The following is an 18,810-nucleotide window of genomic DNA, read 5'->3' on the forward strand; positions in this document are numbered from 1 at the left end:
TTTTGAATTATTGAAGATGTGAAGATTTCAGCATAAGTTTTGCTTTGGTTTTAAAGTCGTTTGTCCTTCAATCAGCTGAGAATAATCGTCTCGAGTGATTTTAGATTTGTTTGGGGGTCGTCTCGTAGGATTGAGTTCTCAAAGTGAAGGGTTTTTAGGCTTCTTGACAATCAGGCCAGAGTTTTTTCTTGATTGCTCACGGTACTTGAACATTACTATTACCCTGCAATGTCACTGAAGGCTACCAAAGAAAATCTAGCTATCTACAGGTTTGCGATGTAAATGTTGTTGAGATACTTGCATAAATAGTGTTCTTATTACTATTTAAGTTACCGTCAGTTAATAATTTAGCGAACATGAATTAACAATAAACAGTATAGCTTATCAACATTAATTAAAGTGATACTTCACCCCAAAATGAAATTTCGGTACTCACCCTTAGATTTTTGCAAACCTGTATACATTTCTTTGTTTTGCTGATCATACAGAAGGAATTGGGAAGAATGTCAGATCTCACGCATCATTTACTGCCATGGAATGGAAAATTTTACTAGTTATACAAGTTATGCTTGAAGTCAATTGATGGATGGAGCAATGTTATATTCTTGCCCAATAGCTATTATTCATTTTGAACAACAACAAAACAGTTAAGGACACACTACATGTGTCAAATTCAATACTTAAAACCGTCTTTTAAAGCCATTTTGAATTTCCATGTAACTTGCCAATATTCAAAGTTTGTCTGAAGTTGAACACTTCCTTTCTCTTGCTATCAATTTTCTACCTGCAGACCCAAAACAAATCCTCTTTCAACATCCAGTGCAAGTCCATGTATGCGAGTTTGTGTGAGTCCCTTTTAAATGTCGGCCCTTTGTTTGCAATCATGGGAAAGAGTGGATGAAAGGTGAATCAGCAGGGTACTTCGATGCAGGGGGAGATGCTAAACGCAAAGGCCCCTTTACCGTGGATCCATGTAATATCCTGATCCCAGGAGATTCCCTGTCACAGGGAGGACCTGGCCCACCCACCTTAATAGAAAATGACCCGGAGTGGGTCGTAAGCACAGAGGACAGCTTTAAACTGTCCGCTTCGTAGCTCTGGTCAAAAGGGCATGTGGAAGGCTAAGTAGTCCAACTTTTAGCCAGCCTTTAAGTTTTAAAGACCTAAAGAAAGCTTGTAACCACAGATGTCGATCACCAAATTACTAGCACCTAAAATCCGGAGGTGATTGTAATGCCCGTGACCTCAGATCAGATGATACAGCCAATTACCATTCTTACCAGGGGTTTTGGAGCCTTTGTGTTGACTTTTCAAGCAGGTGGTAGTTGTGCATGTTGGGACGACGATTTGGGGAAGTGCCTCCACCTCTGGGGTCCTAATAAAAAAAAAAGATTTTCACTGCTGTATAATCCTTTATGGAGTGTGGTCGAGCCCCACGTAGACTCTGAAATGTTGTCATGGACTACATGAAAGACTGTAAGCCTTTTATAATTTGATTGGGCCTCTGTGAGCCCAATTGGGACTGAATTGGGACATGTTTAGTGATTTCACACCGTCTGTGGTCTGGAAGGCCCTGCCGGCCATCTTTCAGATATTCAGAAGCTTTATTAATACATTGTTCTTGTGATTAGTAATGCATGATTGAGTCGGTTAGGGTCGTAGGAAGAGGGATTTTTTAAAATCGAGTTCTGTTTGATGGTTGGAGCTTTCTTTTTTCTTCCCCTTCAAAGGAGGGTTTCATTACCATGATGAAAAGTTCATTGGGAAAAAGTTGGGATTGTTTTGATTCGTTCCAAATGTTGCATACTTCCAGTAAATAAAATAAGGATGTTCTGCACTGGCAATGGTAACGTTAATGATCTTTGAAGTGTTATTTATTACAGTAAACTAATTTTGCCATGTCGTGCAACAAAATTGTCTCTTGATCCCACATTAGGTATGCCGTGAACTGTCCATGCTGACTTTTTTATGAGGTGCCTAATTTTGTGGGAGGAACATTGTTGAAAACATTCTGTTTTCATTCTATGCATTCTTCATTCACCATGTTGTTCCAGTTGTAACAAATTTGCAAGCGTAAAATTAGTGCTAATTGTGTTATGTAATGGGTTGTGCTGTTCTGAGGAGCATTATTGTCTAAAAATGGTGCCCTGGGTGCTGTACTTATTTGGAAGACATTATGTGTGTTCCTGTGTTTACATGTGTGGCCCCTTTTTCCCCACTCCCACACTTGAAGAGGCGTCGCCATACTGGAATGCTGGGTTTCCATGACGCCAGCAGAGTTAAATTGTGCCATTGGTTCTCTGAGCCCAATGTCTCCAGTGGTCCTGCAGGATGGCTTTATTCTTAGAACCGTGCATCCCCCAGTCTCAACTGAGGTACACGGGAACGCGTATCAAGATTCAGGAGACCAGCTCTTTCTACATTACTCGTTTCCCCTGAGCCCCTCTGTCCCCTATAGAGTCCCACGCTCGCATCACTTTTGAAAGGCCCACAGATTTATTGTTCCATAAATGCCTCATGGTGCAGGACTCCAAAGAAGACGGCCCCGCTGTTTGCAAATGGCCCCCGGAGACAAAAGGAAGGTTCCCCCAATCAGAATGAATTTACTTGTCACGTTGAAAGCTCACTCTTGGTTAAACAAGGTTTCCTGTCATCGCCGAGCAAGGGGTCTCTTCCCGCTAAATCAATCTGTTGCTGAGTGATCGAGTTTGGCCCCTTACGGTCCCTGATGAGAACAGACTCTGCCTTATTGTAACATTCCCAAACAGGGTTAAAATCATCTGCTTCTACACACCATGTCATTCCTGCTGTTTCAGCGAATTGGTTGTTTTCGAGCATCGGCCCAAACAATCCGAAGGCCGTTTAGAGTGTTTGATTGCTCTGGGTCTTGTGGCCTCTATTCTCTTTCCGTTCAGACACACTGAGCAGAACTGAACCGGCCCCCTCACCCGGGATGCGTGGCTGTGTGTGCATGTGAATGGGAGCGCTGTGTGGGGATGGGGCCTTGCTTTGTGCGCGTGTTATTGTCATTCAAAATGTAATGTCTTTAAAAGAGGCTTTTTAATTTGACCCCCACCAATTAAGAGATTTAGACTTGGGTTTACAGTCACCATCGACCCACCTGCTTATACTCTGCATCTTCACATGATGGTGTAAAATCTTTTTTGGTTTCCTCTTTGGTTTTTTGGTCTCATTGCTCGCTGCCATTCTCGCTTTACAACTTGTTTATTAGGTATAGGCATTTCTTGGTAAATGTTTTCAAAATTGTAAAATGACGTTTCATTTAATAGTATCACAAAAAGTATCAGATAAAATTTTGCAATGATTAAATTTGGATTTAAAATCAGATGATTATGCTTGGTGTATTTGAACCCATATCTTCTGTCTCTCTATCGCCATCTCAGTTTGAAACATAAAATTACACGTTACTTAGTCATCAAACGTGTTAAAGTCAAATAACATCAAAATGTCGAAAATGTTTTGCTGCTTTTTAGGAAAGTAAAAGGTACTTAAAGTTGGGTTGGATACAGCTGTGCCTTAGGGTTTGGCCAATAGACGATGACATCATCCATCGCTGATGGCTAATAGCTATCACGATGTTGGGCTGGCATCATGGTTCCCCTGCATGACGTAATTTTCATCATCAGGACATTCCGCGGTCGTCCGCACATCCTGTACGCGTACAGCACAACAAATGTTGACAGCAGAGTCCACAGTATGACATTCTGCACATGTATCGAGCTCGTCCATTTGCGCTTTTCTGCGGTGTTGTATGATTAAGAAGCTGCGAGACTTGACAGACGTAGAAAGTGAAAGCACACAGTGAATCGTTATAACGCACTCACGCTGTGTGTGTAAACTTGTCAATGAAGACCTGAACTGTGCGCATCCGCGATTGCAGCAGGAAACATCAGTGCAGTTGACTAGTAGTCAGACACACAGCCTACACTGGTGGGCTCAAGATCTTCTCGTCTTTCCATGTCAAATAACAACTAAAAGATATTCAAAATGTGCAGGTCAAACATGTGCAAATACTTGTTAAAAAGTATGCTGTCTTGAAAACTGCGATTTGGTGGCAGTCTGGAGCCCTGATATAATCGTTTTTAATGTTTTGGCATATGGCCATCCAGCAAACTTATATAACTCTGCCCCCCGATGTCATCGTACTTCACAATGTTTCAGTGTAGGCATCGTCCAATGCCAATTTGGTAGACATCTCCCAACCCTACTATGCCTAACAATAACCTTCAGTTGTAACTATCCACCACTGGTCCAGCACTTTCTTGTAGCTTCAATACTCATTTATCTTCATCAGGTGTCAAGCATATCCACTCCCTGATGAGACAACCTGGTGCTATCTTATGAGAACTGAACCAAGCTTTTGTTTCAAACTTCTTCAGACAAAATTCTCAAGCTCCCCTCCTGTTCAGGAAAAGCCAACCCTGCTTATCTAACCTAGACTCCCCTTACTGTATTACACATCAGCTGAAGTTATAACACGTGCATGTTTTCCTTCCTGTGACTCTTCGTAACGAATGAGTTAATGGGGGGGTTTGTTTTGATGTCTTCAAAAATCATGTTTTTCAGGTAAAATCAACTACTGGGCCAATGAGGCCTGCAAAGAATCAAGAGCAACATTTATATATCTAAATTGCTTTTAAATAATGGCGTGATTTGCTTCAAGCAGATTGCATTAACATTTACAGTTTTTTCTTCTGGAAAAATGAGTAAACGATATTGAAATCTCTTGATTCTGAATCAAGACAGAATTTTGTACAATCAAACGCTCAAAAATGGGAATATCCTTCCCCCAAAAAACTCCTATCAGGTTAGGAGCAAATCATGATTGACAGCTGTGATGTACTCTAACCCTATTGCTGTTTAAAAAAGGGACAATAACTTATTCTACATGTCCGACCCATCTACATTAACACAAAAAAGAAATCTTATCAAGAAGGTAATGGGGTCTTCGACACTGGAATCTTTTCTGTGTTAAAATGCAATTGATGAGCAAATAAATAAAAAAACAGATTTGTCTCCTTATCCTACCCCGATTTGCAATGGTACACTTATAATGGTGATTCATAATTTAAGCTTTCAGATTCTATTTAGTGGGGGACATCAGAAATGTTTATTAAAATCTTTGTAAAAATCGTCGTTCTCCTTCCGAAACCCTGGATGTCCAAATGAAAAGTTTGGTTCCAAAATGAGATAATAAAATAATAAAAATCTCAAAAATATGTAATATCAATCAAACGGCAGTTGTTTTGTTTTGATTTAAGACATAACTAAAATGATACAGGTAACTTACACAATAAAAAATAATAAAATCATGATAAGCTTTCCTGTGGCTCAGTGGTTAGAGCAAGATGGATTCAATCCCATGGGATTGCACATAGTCAGAAACAAATGTATAGTACAAAGCAATGTTAGTCTGCCAAATGCATAAATGTCAAACATGTCAAATTATGACATATTAAAAAATATGATTTTGAAGAAATTTAAAAACGGAGTTATCTCATTTTGAAACCAAACTCTTCAAATTCACTGTTTTTCAGCAAATGAAAAAAATGCAACTAGTTGACAAGAATTTATTAGTACTATGTATTGGTTAAATATTTTCCAAAAACAGTGATAGAACAAAGCATGACTAAAATTGTAAATTTATGGCAAAAAGAAGGTTTAAACAAGGTTTAAAAAGTATAGTGACGATATGCATCAAATAGTTGCAGCCACCAACCAACAAACAGTCCCTTTTTCTTGTGTCTCATTCTGTGCATCAATCTAATTTGGTCAGACATTGTTGGTCTTGTCTCTGACTGGAGAGCCGATGGCATGTCCATGGCAGGCACCATACACGCCAACATTTGTTCCACCTTTTTGTTGCTCTACAGGAAAAGATATGGAGGGGGAAAAAGGGGGTAGAAGGGGTAAAATCTCCTTGATCCCCTTTTTCCATGCGGCGGATAATCCAGAGGCCACTGTCAGCACAAATGTGGCTTTGATGATGCTCTGAATATGCGGTTGTGTATTTGTGTGTTCTTGCAAATCTTGCAAATGAGGAAAACAGTTCACAAGAAGGCTTGTGGTCCACGTTTGTATGTATAGTTTCTGTTTGATATTCTTTAAACCGTGAAGGTGTTTGGCACTCTCGTCCATGCATGATCAGATAATGTCAGTAGGCGGAAGTTGCACAATAAAGGAGGATGTATTTGAAATCGTATTTGAAGAAAATCTGATGACACAGTCTGATGTCTCAAGATATGAAGTGATCAGACGGGTTGGGACCATTGTGCTGATGGAAACCATAGAGTTGTATCTTAACAAAAGATTTATTCCATCACGTCATGTTAGGTATTTGATTTTAAGGTTGTCGAATGAACACATGGTTACACAAGTGTGATCGTGTAACGTTTTCAATCATTCCTGAAGTGTGTTTTTATGTGCGTTTCAGAACACCAGGACTGCCTGCACCAAGTGGTTCATGAGCGTCTGGGGGAGTTGTTGCGTGTATTGAAAGCTGTGATTTCCAAACATCACTCCCTTAATTCAGTGGAGATCCTCAGTGCTGCAGGAACTCTCATCGCAAAAGTCAAAGGTGAGCTACGCTCTTGCTCATCCTCTCCCACTTCCCACTTTACTTTGATGTAAAGCAGAAAACTAACTTATTACTAACTGCATCCTCAAACTTCTTTTCACAGGCATCTGATTCCTATTTATCCTCCCTTAAAGTGATAGGTCCCCCAAAATGAAAATTCTGTCATTTACTCACCCTCTTGTCATATTAAACCTTTTTTTATTTATTTCTTGCGCAGAACACAAAAGATATTTTGAAGATAGTTGGTAACCGAACAGCATTGGCCCCCATTCGCTTCTAGTGTAGGACACAAAATCAATGCAAGTGAACGGTTCCAGTAAACAACATTCTTCAAAACATCTTCTTCTGTGGTCAGCGGAAGATAGTCATACAGGTTTAAAATGACAAGCAGATGACAGAATTTGACCTTAAATGAATAGTTCACCCAAAAATTTAAATGGCACCATCATTTACTTGAGTTGTTCCAAATCTGTATACATTTCTTCTTCCAATGAACACAGAAAAGTATGTTTGGAAGAATGCTTGTAACCAAACAGTTCTTGTACATTATTGACTACCATAGTAGGAAAAAATAAAATTGTAGTAAAAAAGTTAACTTGAAGTGAGTAAACGAAGACTACATTTTTGGGGTGAACTGTTCCTTTTAGGATGGTTTAAATTATGATTGTATGATTACAAAATTCTCAAATACATTAAACATCCAACTGTGACTATTCAAGGTGAAGTTATCATCTGAGGTTTAACAATCTGAATCTTTGACCCTAATTTACTACATGATATTCTTTAAATGACACATGACAACAAACTCAACTCAACTCGACTGCGAATCGAGACAAAATTCAGTGATAAAGTCGTGTAATGTAACTCAGTGTCTCTGAGCTGGTAACAATACACCTGAAATTGCCGGAGATCATTTTCTAGAAGGATTACCGGTCTCACTGAACATATGTGTACAAAGAGTGTTGAAATGCATGAGAAAGTACTTTAAAAAGAGACATCTTTGTCTCTCAGCATAGGATGTTCTCCCACAATGCGGTGTGGTTTGTAAAGCAGAATTATTCACTTCTATGTGTGTTTGTGCGTGCACACGTGTGTGTTGGGGCAAACACTTGCTCTGAACACAATGTCCTTGTTGAAGGAAAAGATTCTCGTTTCATCGCCTGGTTCCTCACTGAGAGATTTGCATCTCCATGCGGGGAGATTCCTCAGCTGGCTTCTGGACAAGAATGCCAGGAGTATCTGCATATTCTCTATATCCTCGCTTGAGGCTTAAAACACACATAGGAGGTGATGATGAAACACTGGTTTTTGCCAAAGGAAGAATAACATTTTGACCTGAGGGGAGGCGGTGTTGAGTTTGTGTGGCGTGGGCCAAAATGCACACTAACGGCACACTTTAAAATGTAAGAATGTCCTTAGATAGCAAAATATAAACCCACGCGGGATAGCGTTATCATCTGATGCTAAATGTTTGTGCGTTTTTCAGAAATAAGTTTGTTCTGAGCCGTTTCTGTGAATTATTTTGAACTGATCACAAGGACATTTCAACTGCTGTATCTTTCCCTCAAGTTCATACAAGTGTTTTAAATATATCTATTGTCTCATAAGACCTAGAATACAATTTTTATCTTTTTCTTTTTATCCATTTATGTTATAATTTAGACAAATAATTAAAACAAATTCTCAAAGGATATTTTAGCGGCATGTAGTGGTGAGGTTGCGAATTGCAACCAACAGGCACTCCACCCCTCCATTTCAAATCACTACGATGGCAGACACAGAACTAAGATGCCGTCACGCTTTCTATTCTTTGCCAGTGTATGTCAAGTATTTATGAAACGCATTGTGTAGAGACGTTTGTCCATTTGGGGCTACTGTAGAAACAACGGGTGGGCCTGCGGTGTATGCAGATAGAAATAGTTCATTCTAAAGTAATAAAAACATATCGCTTTATTATGTAAGGTCTTTATTCACCTCTGAAGACATAGTTATGTATATTATATTGCATTTCTGTCAAAAGATCCTGCTACATGTTACATACACACAGCACCTTTAAAGGATAATTCACCCAACAGAAAACTTCTGTAAAATATTTTTTTTACCCCTTATGTCATTCAAAACCTATGAACTTTAATTTTTTTGTGTGTCACACAAAAAAATATCTTTTGAGAAATGTCTCGGTTGATTTGTGTCCATACAATGGAATTCAATGGAGACGAATGTTGTTTTGCTATCAGCGTTCAAGAGGTTGTGCAAAATTCAATGATTTTACATTTTGGGTGAACTATTATTTTAGGCCGTGTTCACATTTGACTTCTTTTTTGACAAGAAAAAGTTGACAATTGCTCTTTTTAGGAAACTAAAGCTTGCAGCGTTGTAGTTACAAATAGCAGCTGGCAATGACTTCTGAAGCAGTGTTTGTGCACAAAGGCAGCTCATAGGAACACATTCAGACAGACCTCTTTGGCAGCGTAACGGACATCTATTTGAATTATACAAAGAGAGCTTCTTTGCTATAACCAATCAAATATTTAAAATCTTCACACTAGAAATGCAATCAAAATTTATTGAAAGTGAAAATGATTCTTACATTCATACAAAACTATAATCCAACTGGCGATTCGGCCGGCATTAAATTTTTTCTAGCTTGATCCTGCTCAACCAATCACCTTCCTTGCATGACAGGTCTCGCTACTTGCTCATCATTGGTAAGCTTCGAAAAAGGAGCTTGACGTATGCTGTTTTTTCCAGAAAAATTACTTAATAAAATTAATTAATTAATAAAAGATTTTTATCTTTTGAAGTTGAAAAAAGCAAAAAAAGGCGTTTAAAAAGGCGCTCAGAAAACACGGTTCACTCCATAGAATTATAATGTATCTTAAAAAAAAAAGAAGTCAAATCTGAACAAAGCATTAGGTGCTCAAGTTCTCTTTAGGCTACTGTTTGAAAATGATTTTGTTCACAAAGAATAATATGACCCCAAAATCTGTCAATATAGTCAATATTACAATTATGCATTTGTCTGATGCTTTTATCCAGTGCAAATTTTTATCAGAATGTGTGTTCCCTGGGAATCAAACCCATTTCCTTTGATCTGCTAATGCATTACTTTACCAAATAAGCTAGGAACACAATTTTTACTGTTTAAAAGGCTGTGGGTTTTTATGGGTTAAAACAAACAGAAGCAGGTTGTGATTAATGGCAGGACGTGGTTTGTAATGCGGTCACTTGCACTTTGCAGTGTTATTGGGAACTGAGGCTAAATGCCCAGCTCTGTTTTGACAGTCGGGCTCATGGCGGGTCATGTGATGTTTCTGTGTAAACACATCTCAGAGCCTTTTGGCCTTCACCTTCAAAATAGTTTGATAATACTTTTCTAGCTTTCTAGTTGGGATTATAGCAAAAAACTTTTACATTTTCCCTTTTTTAAACATCTGATTGTATAACTTGTACTGTAATTATCCTAAGTTAAATTGGAGTGCAATACGAGCTGCCTCCACTAGAGGGGCAAAATGCATCTTATTTTACACACACATGCCTTTTCTTTCCAATCTCTCTCTCTCTGTCTGTCTCAGATACACACACACAGTAAAACCATTGTAATGTGACCCTTAAACAATCAGTATTCTTGCTCTGTAGCTCAGAGATTAGAATATGAGAATGTTGAATATCCGGATCGGGGAGCTCCAAGCATGATAAGAACTCCGCCGTGGAGTTTGAACAGTCCCATTTCGCTCATGTTCAGCCCTGCAGATGCGTCTGCTGCAAAAACCTGACACTGACCCCACTGGCTGGGCCTCAGGATGAGATAGAGACCGGCAGGAGTTTAGGCAAACCTCCGCGGAGGCTCTAGGGAGGAACTGAGTCCAGAACGTTATGTGAACATCGCTATGCAAACTCCCCACCTCTTCAAAAGATGGATCCCGATGGGAAGGTATGTGCTGATGTTGAACAACCTCGTGTGTCCAGTCCTTGATGATTTTAACACATTCTGGGGAATAAAAACACGTCTTTTGTTTTGTTAAACAAGAGCCATGAGTAGATTTCTCATCTTCTTTTTGTTGTTGCATAAGACTTTGTATTGAATTTCGAATGTAATTTGTGGTATTATGTCTATCATGAGCTGCCAGCAAAAAGGGGGCGTGTTTGTTGTTATCTGTGGCTGTTCCCATCAGTCCGGCGACTCTTTACCTCTCATCACCTTGAGCCTTCAAAAGCCAGCCTCCCTCACCCGACTGACTCAGGGGGTTTTCTACTAAGTGCTGCCCATCCCTCTCTTCGAGCTCTTTGGTGTCCGGCAAACTTAAGACTTCATTTTAACCACCTCCGACGTGAGGACGTGCGAGTGCCATCCGTATCTGAACAGATAAGTTTGGTATCTTCTGTGGGAAACATCTAAACTCATTCCCAGGGAGCTCAATGTTTGGTCTGGTCAATGTTTTATCAGCTCTTCCCTCTAGATTCGGAGGTGAAATTGATTAGGGTGCCTGACTGGTGCCTGATTTCCCAGGGAGGAGGGGAAAAGCGAGAAAAAGCAATGCCATTTTTGCTTGATGATGTAATTTCCAGGTTTGGTTCGTATGTGGACGGTGAGGGCTGCCATTGTGTTCTTGTGAGCTTCAGGATTTCCTGTTGGGGAGGGGTGTGCGGAGGGGATGAGGGGACGTGATGATCAGACAGAACATCTAAGCTCTGGTGGAAGGGGGTTTGGATCCACCATACGCTGAAGCTGCTGTTCGTGGATCTCAAGATATCTTGAGATATCGGTTTGGATTGGCCTTCGGATCTGCCTGGAATTGTCTTTGCGAAATTTTTTTAGGAAATTTCTTTAAACCGTTTGTCAGAAATTATTACGTTTCTTGACGTCTATAGGCATCTCACTTTTTTGGATGTTCAGTGGATGCCAACTGGATGGGAAGTGTAGTAGTCGGTAAGTGGGCGTTTTGAAGAACTGATTTGAGTCTTGAAGATTTCATGAACTCACTGGAGGAATTTATTCTTGTCTTGCATGTTTCTTACGTTCTTGGCGTTTTGAAGTTCATGGTTTCCGATTGAATGGTATGAGTATTCTTTAGCCTGTAATGCTTTGTTGGTTAGACTGAAGTGAGTGTAAACCTGTGTGAAGGAAACAGGAGTGAATCCAGTTGTACAACAGGTGAAACATGCTTGAATGTGAATCTGGTTGTCTGAAGGGATTTTTTTTTCCCAAATCTTTGTTCTTGTAGAAGTGTGGGTTGGGATGGATAAGGAGTTTGGGGGGTGTTGAAATAGGAATGGCGTCATTGGTGTTTAGTGAGGTCTGCCACTTGTTTATTTTCACAGTGTTTATTATTGGAGCTGATTGCAGCTTATTTACATTGCTGTTTAGTTTCAGCCCGTATTTTCCAGTCCGGTGTTTAGACTCAGAAATGAAATTGTCTCTTTTTTTTGACGACTCTCATTCTCAAACTTTTGAAGAAGAAAAAATCTTAGTCAGTACTCTGATTTGCCTAGATGATAAAGTCCACGTTATTTTTTAGCTTAAACTTTACTTCATGTTAATAGTTATCTAGTTTTATTATCAACATTTTATATTTACGGTGGTTAAAAACATCAAACATAAAATTGAATGCTAAAGTAGGTCAAATGAAATCAAACATTACCTTCAAAATCATTCCCAACACCTCAGATTATAAATCATAATTTGTTTTCTTACCAATGCGAATGAGACTAATAATAATAATAATTTTGAACTTCTAATATACTTGAAGTCTAAGTATATGAAGAAACTGAGAAGTTGAAAATCTCAAAACAGTTTTTTCTTTATTTGGAAAAGAAAATGCAGATTGCAATACAAATACCTATGAATGGTCCCATCTTTTGTATTCATGTAAAGTGTACGTCTAGCTAATAACAGATAATGCATTTTACATTGTTATCCATGTAACTCCAATCCCCTGATATCTGTCATTCATATTTGAAACAAACAGGTGTGAACTACAAGGAAGTGAGTGAGGACAATAAACAGACCCTCTTTTCTGAGATCTACACTTCTATTGATACATTGGCCTTTACGTTTGGCAATGTGTAAGTACAGCACACACTTTCTAAATGATACGCTAATATGAATTCATTGGTTTGTAATCGACTCGTGTCTGATTTGTCATTTGGAAACAATAGCTACATGGCAAAAACATCTGTGTGTGTTCACGTAACGTCTGCTTTATAAGATAACACCAGTGCTGTCCGGGTGGCCTTGTTTTTTTAACATCAGGATTGTGTGCGTAATGGTGTTTAAGTTAGAACTTTACTCTTAAACCTAGTGAGCTACCTACAGAGACAGCACTTTAGAGCATTTAAGTTTGTTCTTAAAAGTAGACCGCTAAATAACCAGTTACGCTGCAATGAGTAACTAGTAATTCATTACTTTTTCAATTTCAGTAGTGTAATTGGATTACTGTACAAATTGCTCTCTCCAAAGAGTATTTAATTACGTATTACTAATTACTTTCTATATCTTACATCAACCTTGATTAGTTAAGTGTTTCAAGGATAGACACAAAACGAATTCATTCAAATAAATAATTTAAATCAACATAAAGTACTCTGACTAAACTGACTTGTATTACAAATGTGAGAAATATACATTAATGCATGCATTTTAAAGTTAGACTTTGAATCTTAATGTCAATTCCACTATTGTATACAAAATACAATATTTAGTTCAATTACATTTGAAGTAACTAAATCAATTACAGAAAAAATAAAAGTAATCATTTACTTTACTCTTGAAGGGAAAAGTAATTCAATTTCAGTAAGTAATTACTTAGAAACTAGTTACACCCACACTGTTAATAACACTCCAATACATTTTGGAGAAGGATGTATTTGTTTTGTAATCATGACCCTTATCTGCCTTTCATTTTCTCTTCTCAGAGTGTCTGACTTCCTTATGGGAGATGTAGAGAACGGTTCAGCCTCAGGCCTTCCTAAGACCCGCAGGAGCAGGGTGAGTTTTCCCACTGTTATGCGCTTTAAAAACAGTCCGATCAACAGGTGGTCCTGTTGCACGTCACAGGGATGTGGCCGTAGAGATGGAGGTCAGAGGGTGCAAACCTCGGCTGAGAAAAATAGAAATGAGGTCTGTTTTTAGAGAAGAAGGCTTTTCCTGTTTGGATTCCGCTGTGAGATATTTCACTGGAAAAAGCCAGTGACGCTTTGGCCTTGTGACTGTGTACTTCAGATAATCAGATATGGCAGATAATGCTTGTTTCCTTTGCTGGATTGTTTGTTAGCGCTGCAGACTCTATTTCATTGTCGTGTTTTTTTTTTTACATTCAGTCTTTTGAGAACCTGGCAGTGGAGTCTGGCGGATGTGGAACGGAAAAAGATGACACTCCAGGTGAGAGTCGGTTTTTCGGTTATTTAAGTGCCAGTTTATACATGAACAGTAAACCTACCAACACATTTCATCTCTTTAATGTATCCATTTGGGATAAAAGCGACATATTGTACATTCAATGTATGCCGTTTTTTTCAATAAGTGTGTGTACCCTTGGAATTGAACCAACGATCTTCCTCAAATAAGATTTTGTTCTTGGCGCATGTGTATAAACTCGGCACTCAACTAGCTGTCATTTTAAATCCTGGCTGGGCTGCTTAGTGCCAATCCACTCTAATACAACCTCAAGGTCAACAAACAGATTCAAACTGTCATTCTTACACATTCATACACACACAAAACCTATGGGCGTTTTTGCTAGCATGTACCATGTAACCCTCACAAATGTGTTCGGCTGTGTGTCCACCCTTCTCACAGGTCCTTCTCCACCCTCGCGGCTGGAGGAGATGGACGGGGCTTTGCTCCGGAGTGACAGCGGGGTGGAGTCGGCCCTGCTCTATGCCAAAGCTTGGTCAAAATACACCAAGGAGCTCCTGGCCTGGGTGGAGAAACGTCTTTATTTGGGTGAGTGATTCTGGTTGGGCATTTATGGATATCTGAGTGCTATATCTGGCATGTTTATATAACAGTATTAGATGAGGAGGGTAATGTTGAGAAGAAAAAAGAACATTTATTTAGGTTAAAGGCAAGTTCACAGAACTGACGATAACTATAAACATAAGTATTACGATAACTACCCACATCAAACGGTAATGTATGTTTGTTTTAAGCACGAATGTCACAGTTTCATATTCTTTAAATGTGTGAGCTCTTTGAATGGATTTTGACTGGCCGGTTCATCATTTATAAAATATCACTCAGCGATCCCAATGATGTTGTTCCTTTGTATACATATCAGTATAGATATCAGTAAATTTTGAAGTATTTAAAAAACTTTATAGTTCTTTTCCTTGGCGTAAATAGGCCTTTAAATGGCAGTGCACCCTTAAAATAATATAATTATCATCATGTATTCGCTAAACTATGCTGTTCAATACCTGTTTATTTTTATTTATACGTTTATTTTAGTAGGGACAATACAATAGACATGATTCCAGTCAATGACAAGAAAAAATGCATTGCACATAGAGATTATAGCGAGCGCTAATTTAGCATCTCCATTATATGACATTTTCTTTTGTGAAACACAGAAGATATTGTGAGAAATTTCTCAGCGGTTTTGTGTCCATACAATGGAAGTCAATAGGGAAGAAGTTGTTGGTTACCAACATTCTTCAAAATATCTAGAAAATGTCTGAATAAATGAGAAACTAATTATTTTTTGGGTGAACTATCCCTTTAAGCCATGTTTTGTCTAAAGGGACGTTGTATATTATTACTGTTTTGGTTTTAGTCTTTAAGTCAATGTCAAGTGAACCGTGGTTAATATAAGGCCATGTACGTAAATTTAATGTTATGAGAGAGTTTAGCAGGTTGGTTTCCTTCACATCTAGACTGAAAAATCATGACCTCGTCTTTCATGTACAACCATCCCTTTTATTTCCAGACATTGAGTGTGCAAAGAGCTACACCAAGATGGCCGAATCTGCAAAGGCGCTGGCGACTCAGCAGGTCAGCCTTCATATGACACATACTTAAGCTGCGTGTTTTCATAAAAAGCACAATGAGAAAACATACGCACTTCCGTAGACTATAAAAAAGTCTTGACTAAATAAACAGAGGTGTTATCAAAGCTTTTAATCTGTTTGTTCAATCCTGCGCTATTTATTTCAGGAGCATATGCCGTTCAGGGATATTTACATATCTGCCTTCAAGAACGACATTGAATACAGCCAGCTGATCATGCAAACGGCAGCTGCGCTCCAGGCTAATAAATTCATGCAGGTAGGATCGACAATCCCGTTTGATTTTGAACTTGTCACAGAAGTCTCATTGGGTAATTGACAGACAGGAAATTGTGTGTGTGTTTCGTTCCCTGTAGCCTCTGCAAGCTCGAAAAAATGAGCTGGACAAGCTGAGGAAGGAAGTGAAGGAGCAGTGGCAGAGGGAGCAGAAGAAAATGGTGGGTGTGTTTTTTTACGCAAATATTGCAAAAAAAAGTTTTGTTTGAGAAATACTAGCTTCACTGGGAGTTTCCTCGGGCTGTCAGCCTGTTGTTTAAATTCTTCTGCTGATCTAATATTATATCAGATTCAATTGCAAGTTCACGGACTGGTGAAGTTTTTGTAGCATTTCAATAAGCACCTGAACTACTTACTCAAAGAAATGTAGGAAAATGAAGGTAGTGTTTAGGTGCAAAGTGTGAGTTCCCATGTTCTTTTGCTAAGAATGGGTTTTAAATGTGTACTTCCTCTGTACAATGTTTGTGTAATGGACTGGCAAACTGGTTGCCATATACAGTACATGTTTAACTGACCATGTGTTGTGTAAATATGATGAAAATTATAAACCCCATACCTCTTTCCCCTGAAAGAGGAGTTGGAACCAAATGTGATATCAATTCAATTCAGAATAAACTCAAAAGTTGAACTTTTTATTTTCTTAATTATAATGTTTCTATGGTCGATCAGCTCGCATTGTTTTGACGTAAAATGAGTTTATCTGATCATTTTATTATTATACATGGTTATTTAACATGATTAGTTTTCAAAGTAGACTAGTTACTGTCATTTTAAGACTCTTAAACGTGTATAATTACAGAATGAAGCCGACAGTGCACTGAAGAAGGCCCGGCTGCTCCAAGCACAGAGGCAGGAGGAGTATGAGAAGGCCAAATGCTCCACCAGTCGGGTGGAGGAGGAACTGATCGGAATGGGCGGAAAACAGCTTGAAAAAAGACGCAAACTGGCAGAGGAGGCGCTGCAGAAGGTCAGACACTGACACATACATGACGGATGCAACACTTGATGAAACATTTCTTCTTTTCCCCCTCGGGTCTAAATGAGAACTTTGGTCTTTCGCCAAGAAAAACGTCTTTCTTTTTTTTGACAGTCCCTCTTTAATTTTAAAATGTAAAATTATGAATTTAAGAGGTAGTCTCTGTAATCATGTTCACCCAAAGATACTCATGCAATGAGTATATAATTGAAAGAGTTTGTGTATGGGCATACACTGACGAAGGCAAAGAGTCTAAATGTTTGTATTGTACTTTGATCCCCTGCTCATGTATACAAACAGTTTTTCAAGTGCAGACTTTTTTGCATTTTCTTGGATTATTGAGACAGGTCTCTGCACCTTATTAGCAGGAAGTTCGTGTTGAATGTGTTGATTCATTTCTTCATTACACATCTGTATTACACATCCACTGTATTTTTCTTTCTAAAAAATTAAGTTTTGGAAAGTAACTCGATAATCACCAGTGTACTAAGTAACTAGTAACTGTAATTTAATTACTCTTATTTTTTCTGTAATTTAATTATAGTTACTTCTGATGCAATTAAACTAAATACTTTGTGTAATATATGTGTATGCAATAGTGGAATTGATATCAAAATTCGAAGTCTAACTTTAAAGTCCGTTCTTTAATGTACAATTCAACACTTTGGTCAGTTAATAAGAATAAGAATATGTTTATATTATTTATTTAAATGAATTAAGAGCCGTTCCATTTCTAACCTTGATTCACTTAACTGATCAAGGGTGATATTGGATATAGAAAGTAATAACTAATACGTAATAAAATACTTTTTTGAAGAGAGCAATGTGTACAGTAATCTCATAACACTGATTCATTACTTTTTCAGAGTAACTTGCCCAACACTGCTAATCACATATTTATCCTTTTCTAAATATCATGTTTAAATATCTAAATATTGTATACGTGTGTGGCTGATTCTAGGCAGAGGAAGCCAGAGAACATTGCAAAAACTGCATCACAGATGTCGGGGTGAAGAGAGTCGAGATGGCCACCACTAAAAGCGAGATTCTTACTCAGATACGAGAGCTTGTGTTTCAGTGTGACCTGACCCTGAAAGCAGTGAGTAATGATGCACACACACTCGCAGACGCACAAACTCTCATTATTACCGGTCAGTCAGACAAAACGGGCACACCTGGTCTCCTCGCAGCGCAATTATCATCGCTTTAACAAAGTGACCCCAGGCTACCTAACCAGGTGCGAGGGGTCACATCAAGAGATAAATCACATGTCTTTCATGTTTTTCTTTTCTTACCAGCTGTGACTGTCAGAACATGACGCTTTATTGACCTTGAGACCCCCTTAAAGTCTCATTGATCGAAAATCTTGTATAGTTCCTATATTTTAAATTCTAATGGCTGTAGTTTATCACTTGATAAACAAAAGCTGTGATGCTAGTAACTTAAGTCCTAGTATTGTACGTTTAATGTCAATTGCCTCATTATAGTGATTTTTTTGTGTGTGCAGGTGACTGTAAACTGGTTTCAGTTGCAGCAGGCCCAGGTGGTTTCCTTGCCTGTCAACTTTCAGTCGCTCTGTGAGAACGCTAAACTTTACGAACCTGGTCTGTGTTACACAGAGTTTGTGAAGAGTCTCCCCTCGGACAGGACCAGAGGGGAATCCTTCACATTTAACATCCCCTCCACACAGAACTCAGGGTATGTCCGATGTCTACAGATGTCTGAAACTTTTTCTCTGTTTACTTGTTGTTTCAGAAAGTTATTTTCTCAGCGACAGGAAAGTCTGTTGTGGAATGGCCCTTCAATGTTTTGTGTTTTGTTCCCTCAAAACTGGCATCGACCAGGTTTTTTTTCCTAACTCTTTGACTTTTAAGCAGTGAGTGATGGAGAGAGAATTGTGTAAGTAAAAATGTCACACAATTGTGCGGGTGCCCTCAGGTCTTCCTGAGGAAAT

General features: G+C 38.7%; 1 protein-coding gene across 5 annotated transcripts in view; it reads left to right on the plus strand.

Moving 5' to 3' along the window:
* arhgap29a (Rho GTPase activating protein 29a) overlaps positions 1 to 18,810 on the plus strand; it is a 37,025-nt gene that overhangs the window by 10,814 nt on the left and 7,401 nt on the right. For 3 of the 5 annotated variants that reach the window (XM_056737822.1, XM_056737823.1, XM_056737826.1), the window contains 11 exons: positions 6,455 to 6,598; positions 12,568 to 12,664; positions 13,514 to 13,586; positions 13,919 to 13,979; positions 14,397 to 14,543; positions 15,526 to 15,590; positions 15,753 to 15,863; positions 15,961 to 16,041; positions 16,680 to 16,847; positions 17,818 to 17,955; positions 18,364 to 18,554. In XM_056737822.1, coding sequence (XP_056593800.1) covers positions 6,455 to 6,598; positions 12,568 to 12,664; positions 13,514 to 13,586; positions 13,919 to 13,979; positions 14,397 to 14,543; positions 15,526 to 15,590; positions 15,753 to 15,863; positions 15,961 to 16,041; positions 16,680 to 16,847; positions 17,818 to 17,955; positions 18,364 to 18,554 — 1,276 coding nt within the window. Of the gene's footprint in view, positions 1 to 6,332; positions 6,355 to 6,454; positions 6,599 to 11,282; positions 11,529 to 12,567; positions 12,665 to 13,513; positions 13,587 to 13,918; positions 13,980 to 14,396; positions 14,544 to 15,525; positions 15,591 to 15,752; positions 15,864 to 15,960; positions 16,042 to 16,679; positions 16,848 to 17,817; positions 17,956 to 18,363; positions 18,555 to 18,810 lie in introns of those variants that run through there. The other 2 variants (XM_056737824.1, XM_056737825.1) reach the window with 2 other exon arrangements.

Source organism: Triplophysa dalaica, chromosome 23 (genome assembly GCF_015846415.1).
Source record: "Triplophysa dalaica isolate WHDGS20190420 chromosome 23, ASM1584641v1, whole genome shotgun sequence".
Taxonomy (NCBI): domain Eukaryota; kingdom Metazoa; phylum Chordata; class Actinopteri; order Cypriniformes; family Nemacheilidae; genus Triplophysa; species Triplophysa dalaica.